Source organism: Dipodomys merriami, unplaced genomic scaffold (genome assembly GCF_024711535.1).
Source record: "Dipodomys merriami isolate MVZ:Mamm:240054 unplaced genomic scaffold, mDipMer1.0.p SCAF_3, whole genome shotgun sequence".
NCBI lineage: Eukaryota > Metazoa > Chordata > Mammalia > Rodentia > Heteromyidae > Dipodomys > Dipodomys merriami.
Window position 1 is genome coordinate 93,066,056 of NW_027204492.1, and position 9,835 is coordinate 93,075,890.

The 9,835-nt window shown below is 42.8% G+C and overlaps 1 protein-coding gene across 1 annotated transcript; it reads right to left on the reverse strand.

Annotated features, from left to right (window-relative positions):
- Positions 1–1,067: 1,067 nt before the first annotated feature.
- Positions 1,068–2,648, reverse strand: LOC138839908 (protein Red-like). The gene has a single exon (XM_070039387.1). The coding sequence runs from the start codon at positions 2,646–2,648 to the stop codon at positions 1,068–1,070; it is 1,581 nt and encodes a 526-aa protein (XP_069895488.1).
- Positions 2,649–9,835: the final 7,187 nt, after the last annotated feature.

Here is a 9,835-nt window from a genome sequence, read left to right on the forward strand (position 1 = left end):
GCACTAGTGACTCATGCCTGTAATCCTAGCTATTCAAGAGGCTGAGATCTGAGGATTGCTGTTCAAAGTCAGCCTGGGCAGGAAAGTCTGTGAGACTCATCTCCACTAAACTAACAAAAAAATCAGAAGTAGAGCTGTGACTCAAGTGGTAGAGCGCTAGCCTTGAGCAAAAGAAGCTCAGGGACAGCACCCAGGCCCTGAGTCCAAGCCCTAGGATGGGCACCGAAAAAAAAAAAAAAAAAGATAAAAGTTGAGATGTGTTATTATGGCTGTTTTTTGAAAACAGAATCTGCATATAGATGGATAGTTGTTCTCCTAGCTAATACTACTTAACATCATTCTATTTTACCCAACAATTGTATCTATAAACATTTCATCACATTCTTTTATGACATAAGGTTTTTTTGTGGTACTTTATGTGGAACTCAGGGCTTGGTACATGCTAGAAAAGTTTTAACTTATGTTACCAAAGTAATAGACACTTAGAAAACATTTCAAAATACACAAATGAATAAAGAAAAAATGTTTTTATCCCTTCTCTTTCATCATACACCCCAGAAGTAACAGTGAGTTTTGTACCTAGGTTTTTATATCTGTTCAATCATATGATTCTACCTTTAATAAAATCAAATCCTATTTCATACAATTAAACCATGTATACTTTTTTTTTGGTTGGTCATGGGACTTGATCTCTGGGCCTGGACGCTGTCCCTCAGCTCTTCAGCTCAAGGCTAGCGCCCTACCACGAGCTACAGCGCCACTTCTGGCTTTTTTCTGCTTATGTGGTGCTGAGGAATCGAACCCAGGGCCTCATGCATACGAGGCAAGCACTCCACCACTGAGCCAACTTCCCAGCCCCATAAACCATACTTACTTTTAACAAAGTTAAATTATTTTACTTGAGAATATCTCAGCTACCTTCCCATGACATGAAGTAGTGATAAATCAGATTTTTTTTTCAAGTTACATACTATGACATCGTTTGGGTGATGGTGAAAGATTTATTATTTGCAGGTTAATCAATTTTAATGGGATCAAATGATCACACAATGACATTTTGTATATCTTCACACAGGGTATCTTGTATCTTTGTTGGGAATTTCAGAAAGCAAGCCGTGGGAATATTCATCAGCTGCAACTGGTGATGGGTATTTTAGTCTTTTGACTTCAGGGTTACTACCTTCTTTCTTCTTTCGCTGGCGATGACGCTTAGCTTTGTCATAATCCTCCCTGAACCGCCAGGTTTTCCACCCTTCAAGCATTGCAATAACATTCCGGGAGCAAATTTTGTTTCTCAGATACTCCTTGTATTCAGCTTGAGTTTCAAAATCCCTGCGATGTAAGAGATCTTTGCTGTAACTCCTCTTATTCTCCAGAAACTCCATCTTTTCCTTGTAGCTATTCTCCAGGGTGTCACTGACTGTGGTAGGGTAGCATTCCATATATGAGTTGGCTGTAGTATAATGGTCTCCCAGGTGTTTCTTGAGGTCAAGCTTCTTTAGGGATTCAGTGCCTTCCAGGTGAGAGGACTGGATGTTCATGGACTTCATCAGTTTCGTGGTCGACTCCAGTTCTTTTTGGAGAGCTATTCTGGATTTCTCAAGGGACCGAAACCTTCTTCTCTTCGCTGTCTTGAAGGCTTGATCTCGAAGCCACTCTCGGTTCAGTTCCTTGTTTCTCTCTGCAAGGTGTTCCCTGGATCTCGCCATCATCTTGTCCCATGATGTCTTGGGAATAGGAGTCATACGGTCCTCAATATTGTAAAAAGTGCTGCTGGCTTCAAAAGGTCTCTTCTCGCCTTGATCCTTCTTCCTGTATTTCTTACTGTAGGTATCCTGCCCTAAGTGTGAAAACACCTGGGTGAGCTTGCTGATGATGGTGTCACTTGTGTTCACAAAAGTTTGAGGCTCCACGCTGGGACAATCGGCCTTGTCTCGGATCACGGTGAGAGGGATATCCGATTCAGCATCATCATTCAGGTTTACCAGGTAGGCCATGCGGCCTGGAAGGAACAATTTATTCGGCTCGGCATCAGGCTTGTTCTTCTGGAATAGTGCTTGGTAGATAGTACGACCCAAGGGTGTTTGCAATTCAGGCTCCTCGTTGTTATCAGATGTACTCTGAGCCTTTTCCATCAGCCTCCTTTCTTTGTTAGTGGTTTCTGATCGAATTCTTTGAAGCAAAGCAACATCCTTCCCTTTCCCCAAATGGGTGTGTTCCAGGTCACCCCCCTGGATGAATTGCTTTTGCTTCTCTGTGTTTAATTTGGTGACACCCAGGGTGGCACTCATAGCTCGACGGTAGATCCCGGTGGTACAGATCGGCTGGCTTTCCTCGTATTTCCTTCGCATTCTCTCTCTCCATTCCTTGGCATAATCCCCATACTTCTCGCCTGGCTCCTTACCTCTCTCCAATCCCTGATAATAGTACCTGGTGGAACTTTTCTTCCATCTTAATGGAGCCAATTCTTTATCTTCTTCACATTCTTCTGAAATCTCAGGGTAATGAGACTTACAGGGGGAGATCCCTCGAAGTCTTCGCAAGTCGTCATTAGTAAGTTTGGATTTTAGAAATGAAAACGGCCCGTCTCCATGTTGGCCCCGTAGGGCCCAGGAGTCAGGGAACAGCTTAAAATCTTGCTTCTCCATCCGGTCCAGCAAGGGCAAAGGCCCCGGCCCTCACATGGCCTTAGCCACAAGCTCCCTCCCAGAATGCACTGCGGAAGCACCTCATAATGCTCTGTGGAACATCTCACGACGCTTTGTCATCCGGGGCTTTCTGCTCCCACCCCCACCCTTCGTGCAACGTCACAACCAGAGCACCATGAAGCCGGAAAGGGGTCATTTTCTCTCTTTTTCGTTTCTTTCTCTCTCCCTCCCTCCTTTCCTTCCTTCCTTCCTTCTTTCCTTTTTCTTTATTTCTTCCTCTTTCTTTCCTCCATAACCCTCTCTTCCTTCTTTCTTTGCCCTTTCTCTTTTCTTTGTTTCTTTCTTTCTTTCTTCCTCTCTTTCTTTCCTCCCTCCCTTCCCCCTCCTCCTTTCTCTCTCTTTCTCTCTTTCTTTCTTTCTGGTTCTGGGGCTTGACTCAGGACCTGGGCACTAAAGGCTAGCACTCTACCATCTGAGTCACAGCTCCACTTCTGGCTTTTGGGTAGTTAATTAGAGACAAGAATCTCAGGAGTTGGGCTGGGAATGTGGCTTCTTGGTAGAGTACTTGCCTAACATGCATGAAACTCTGGGTTCAATTCCTCAGTACCACATAAACAGAAAGAGCTGGAAGTGGTGCTGTGGCTCAGGTGGTACAGTGCTAGCTCTGAGCAAAAGAAGCTCAGAGACAGTGTCCAGGCCCTGAGTTCAATCCCAGAACTGGCAAAAAAATTCTCAGGAGCTGGTTACTGGTTGCTCATGCCTGTAATCTAGCTACTCAGAAGGTTGAGATCTGGGGATCATAGTTCATTGCCATCCCTGGCAAGAAACTTGTGAGACGCTTATCTCCAGTTAACCAACAGAAAAATTGGAAATAGAGCTGTGGCTCAAAGTGGTCGAGTGCTAGCCTTGAACAAAAAAGCTCAGAGACAGCGCCCAGGCCCTGAGTTCAAGCCCCATGACTGACAAAAAATATCTCACAGACTTTCCTGCCCTGGTTTATTTCAAACCTTGATCCTGAGATCTCAGCCTCCTGAATAGCTAGGATTACAATGGCACCCAGCAAGGGTAATGTACTTTAAATACAGGTTGTGTGTTAGGTGTAAACATGGGTGCTATTTAGTTTACGGTACCCTCTTGGGAAGTTAATAATACTCTAAGAATAGTTTTAGTCAGAAGTCACCTTCCATATATTTAATCTACACTATTTTTAGCTCCTTTCCATACCCCAAGTTTTGCTAGCGACCATAAACTGAAAAGAATTACTTATTAGAAACAGGCTGCTAGCTGGGTTATGGTGCACACCAGTAATTTTAGCACTGGGAAGGCTGAGTGAGGTAGGAGGATTGCAGCAAGAAGATCATGAGTTCCATGCAGAGACAGATAGAAAAAAAATCAAGAAAGAAAGAAAAGGGAGAAGAGAAAGGGAAGGGCCACAAAAGAGGAAGAGGGATAAAGAAAAATAGAAGTAGAAAAACACAATCAGTTCTTATTGGGGGGGGGGGTTGGTTCACTGGCAGAAAGCTTGGCAAGCATACCCAAAATGCAGGGTTGTAGTCCCAGGACAGAAAAGAGGACAGACAGACAAAACAAATAAAAAAAAACTCTTATTGCTGCATCAGGAAGTACTCAAGGGATATAGTTGTATTGAGACAGACCTAGTTTGTGCTCAGTAGCGCCCGTGGCTAAATCTCTATTGGATTCTTCTTCTAGCCATGAATTTAGACAGTCTGATTCTCAGATGTCACCTACAAAGCTAACAGAACCCTTTTTGCAGAAAACTTGACCTGTTGCCTCAAACCAACCCTGCATGTGAGAACCAAGAGCTGGAGTCCCTCAGAATCCACTGAAGAGTTTTGTGTGGCTGTAGCTGTGCCTGCTTGTGAACATATCTGTGGTTTATTTGTGCTGGAGACCCACTTCCCTTGTCACCTGTGAGCAAGGTAAGGATGCCCAGCTACCTGAAACTGATGGTAACTCCAAGAATGCCTCGTGTGTTTCTGGCCCAAAGAGTTGAAGTCATTTCATAACATAATGTATCAAGATCTTGTTTTTCCCAGACCTGATTCAACAGACATTGAAAATGCTTCCAGTATTTTGCCTTTACAGTGCCATCCATTTCTGCATGGATCATTTTTAATCATTGCAAAATATGCATATATATATATATATATATATATATATATATATATATATATATATAGAGAGAGAGAGAGAGAGAGAGAGAGAGAGAGAGAGAGAGAGAGAGTCAGTTGTGGAGCTTGAACTCAGGGCCTGGACGATGTCCCTCAGCTCTTCAGCTCAAGGCTAGCACTCTACCACTTGAGCCACAGCACCACTTCAGCTTTTTCTGAGTAGTTTATTGGAGATAAGAGTCTCATGGACTTTTCTGCCCAAGCTGGCTTCAAACAATGGTCCTCAGAGCTAAGTAGCTAGGATTACAGGTGTGAGCCAGCTCCTGGCACAAAATATTTTCGTATCTTATACTTTGGCCACATTTGCCCTTTGAATCCAGGTTTGATTAATAGCCAAAGTCCAAGTCTCTCCCAATATTTCTAAACAGAGTTCTCTGAAACATTGAACCTGAAGAGAAAGTGCTAGAAACTAATGATAGATGGTGCTGTTTTCCCAGTTCCTCTTTGAGATTCTCATCCAGACCTCAATTGACCTTTTACCTCTTTGGGTTGGCTTCAATGATTGACCATCGTTGTTACAGGCATGGTTTTCCAAAAGAATATAGATGAAATTCTGTTGTTATAAAATATTTTTCAAACCTAGTATGGTACAAGGCTCAGAGTGTTGGTATATGGAATTCAATGTAACCTAACACTAAGCGATATATTTAAGGTCCTGACTAATAATTCAAAGTATCATATACACTGTGGAAGGCTACAGTGTCTGTGCTGCCTGTATTACATTCACTGTATTGTATTCTTGTTCCCACCAACCAAAAAAACAGACCTGGCAAACCTGCCAGGAAATGGCAAATAGAGGTTAATGACACTGGGCAGGAATATTATTATTCTAATTTACCAGGAATAGTGCCACTGAATACAACAAAACATCTTTAAATTATATATATATATATATATATATATATATAGTTTGTTTGTTTTTTTCCAATCCTGGGGGCTTGAACTCAGGGCTTGGTTGCTGTCCCTGAACGTCTTTTGCTCAATGCTAGCACTCTACCACTTGAGCCACAGCTTCACTTCTGGCTTTTTCTGAGTAGCTTCTCGGAGATAAGAGTCTCATATCCTTTTCTGATTGGGCTGGCTTCAAACCACAACCCTCAGATTTCAGTCTCCTGAGCAGCTAGGAATTCAGGTGTGAGCCACTAATATCTGGCAAATCTAACCTTTTGAGATAAGAGATTTTGATGTGGATTTGTACCTTCATTATAGTGTTTCATAATCTGTGTTACTAAAAACTAGGCCAGATTTTGCAGTATGTTTAAATTATTTTGGAAAGCTTGATACTTACATTAATAATCAAGTGTGTATATAATGTCATTTTAATATTGGAGTCTTTTTTTTTTTTTGGCTGGTCCATAGGCCTTGAACTCTTGGCCTGGGTGATGTCTCTTAGCTCTTCAGCTCAAGGCTAGCACTCTACCACTTGAGCCACAGCGCCACTTCTGTTTTTTTTGGTGGTTTATTGGAGATAAGAATCTCATGGACTTTCCTGCTCAGGCTGGCTTTGAACTGCTATCCTCAGATCTCAACCTCCTGAGTAGCTAGGATTACAGGCATTAGCCACTGGTGCCTGACCAAAAGTAAGTTTTCTCTTTTCTGGTCCTCCAAAATATTTCATCATGTGGGCTGGGAATGTGGCTTCCTAGTAGAGTGCTTGCCTAGCATGCATGAAGTCCTGGGTTCAATTCCTCAGTACCATGTAAACAGAAAAAGCTGAAGTGGCATTGTGGCTCAAGTGGTAGAGTGCTATCCTTGAGCAAAAGAAGCTCAGGGACAGTGTCCAGGCCCTGAGTTCAGGTCCTAGGACTGGCCAAAAATAAACCAAAAATATTTCATCATTGTATTGTATTATATTGCTTGCTTTTTGACAGGGTGTCTATGTAGCCCAAGCTTGCTTAGAACTCTCAAATCCTTTGCCTCTGCTTCTGGAGTGCTGGGATTATAGGTGTGAGCTACAGTTTTATCCTTTATCTTAGGAAACAGGATTACTTCATTTAATTTGTACTTAAACAAGAGATAACACCTTAAAAGTTGTCTGGGTCCAGCTTCTAAGTTTATTCAGTACAGCATTATTAATTAGGAGCTAGATTGCAAACCACCTGAAATTCTACCAAGAGAAAACTTTTAGTGAAATAATCGTTGTAGCATCCTTGGTATCTGGGGCTGGGGACTGAGGGTGGGGGGCAGGAAGATTGGTTTCAGGATCCTCTTTGAGTATCAAGACTCCTGGCTGCTCAAGTTTCATACAAAATGGCTTAGTACTTGCACAGAACCTATATGCATCCTCCTGTGTACTTGTAAGTCATCTTGAGATGACTTCTGGTTTGGCATACAGACTAGATGCTATGTGAATACTTTTGGTACTATATTGTTTGTAGGGACAATGCCAAGAAAAGAAAGTCACTAGAGACCCAATTTTCTTCCTGAATATTTTAGATCTGTGGTTGATTGAATCTTTATATTTAGAATCTGTGGATCCAGAGGATCCGTACAGTCACAATTTGAGATATTCTTTGGCTCTAATAAGAACAGAAGGCTCTAGAAATTAATTACAAAAGGATATCACTAAGTGAAAACAATCAAGGAATAGGTTATTATGTATTGCATGCTGTGAAATATATTGAGCTACTTGTATGAGCATAAAATAGAAACTGATAAAATTGCTTGCTCTTGGAGGCCTGGGTGGCTTGAAGGCAAGGGTAGGAGACATTATTCAGTCCTCCCTCTGGATTCATGGGGGAAGGTTCCAGAACGCCTACAGATACCCAGTATACAATGGTGTACTATTTGCATATAATCTATGCATATCCTCTAGGATTTTTCTCCCCTCAGCAGTGGAGCTTGAACTCAGGGCCTTGGCATCATCCCAGCTCTTTTGCTCAAGGTTAGTGCTCCACCACTTTAAGCTACAGCACCACTTCCAGTTTTCTGGTGGTTCATTGGAGATAAAGAGTCTCAGGGTCTTGCCTAGGCTGGCTTTGAACTGTGATCCTCAGATCTGAGCCTCCTGAGTAGCTAGGATTACAGGTGTGAGCCACCGGCACCCAGTTTAGGACTCTTAAATTATCTTTACTTGTAATACCTAAACAAGGTAAATACTTTGCCAATAGTTATTATACTGTTGTTTAAAAAAAAAACGATAAGGAAAAAGTCTGGCCAGCACTGTGGTTCATGCCTGTAATCCTAGCTACTCAGGAGACTCTGATCTGAAGATTGAGGTTTGAGTTCAGCCTAGGCAGAAAATATCTTGACTCATCTCTAAACAGCAAAAAAAAAACTAGACTTGAGGCATTGCTCAAGTGGTAGAGCACTAGCTGTGAGTAAAAAAGTGGGAGTGAGAGGCCCTGAGTTCAAGCCTTAATAGGAGCAAAAAGAAAGTTTGTATATGTTCAGTACTGCCACTGTTTAAAAAAATATTTTTCTGCTGAGCACCAGTGCCTTATTTCTGCAATCCTAGCAACTCAGGAGGCTAAGAGAATTGCAGTTTGAAGCCAGCGACTCAGGGAAGTTCATGAGACACTTACTTCTAATTAATCACTAAAAAAGCTGGAAGTAGAGGTATGGCTCAAGTAGTAGAGTGCTGTCCTTGAGCAAAACAACAACAACAACAAAAAACCCAGGCCCTAAGGACACAGCACACACACACACACACACACACACACACACAGACACACACACAGACACACAGACACACACAGACACACACACACAATCCACAGATACAGAACCCATAGATATGAGCAGCTGAACGAACAACATTTGTTATCTTGAAATTTTTTGTTGGTCATGGGGCCTGAATGCTGTCTGGTTTTCTGAGTGGTTTATTGGAGATAAGAGTCATGGGGGGGGGGGCGGGACTGGGAAGGTGGCTCAGTGGTAGAGTGCTTGCCTTGCATGCATGAGGCCCTGGGTTCGATTCTTCAGCACCACATAAGCAGAAAAAGCCAGAAGTGGCGCTGTGGCTCAAGTGATAGAGTGCTAACTAGCCTTGAGCTGAAGAGTTGAGGGACAGCGCCCAGGCCAAGTTCAGGCCCCACAACTGACCAAAAAAATAAATAAATAAAAGAGTCTTACGGACTTTCCTGCCCAGTCTGGCTTTGAACCTGGATCCTCAGATCTCAGCCTCCTGAGTAGCTAGGATTACAGGCATGAGCCACCAGCGCCCAGCTTTTGTCTTGAATTTTGAACCATGTGAATATGTTACTTGTTTCCCCACATAATGAATAAAATTAAAATTAAATGACAACCAAAAGGAAGGTAAAACAATACAGTCTGTCTAGGTGACTCTGTTTAAATTCAGAAATCTACTAGCCCTCAGTTTGCAAGTATGTGGAACCCATGTAAATTCCTGAGAAAGAGGGTGGAGCCTCAGCCCTTCACTTTCTTTTGCCCAAAGCTAGCACTCTTTTCTGATAGGTTGAGAAGGCCTTGGGGGAAGGTCCGTCAATTGCCTGAGTGGGGATGTGGGAGCACTTGAGAAAAACCACCATAGATTGCTGCTGGGAAAGGCAGATTTTTATGGGGTGTGGCTGGGTTTACAAGACCTCAAGGGCAGTCGGGAGATAGTGGAATCGAGCTGAGCATTCCAGGGAAAGCTGCAGAGCCATCTGCTTAGGATCCCCGCTTGGTGTTTTGTCCCAGAGTTCCCAGAGAGAGGGCTTGACCTTTCTTGGTAAGCTTTTGCTGGGGGCTAGCCCTGAGCTGAGTGAGAGTAGCAGAAGATTCCATGGTTGGATGGGAAAAGGCCATGGACTTTTATCAGGAAAATTCTTGTCTACAGTAGCATCAGATTACACTCCCATGGTGATGGACTGCTGATTCTCTCATTTTTGTTTTCTTTTTCTCCTCCAGCTGTTTGGGAGCCGGACAGAAATGGAATCAGATTGATATTTTGCATAATTCACCAGAGAAGGGGCCCCAAGGAAGAAACTAGACTTTAAAAAAACGAACCTGGGCAGGTGGCTCCTCAAGCAGCTAATTTGAATGTAGACACTG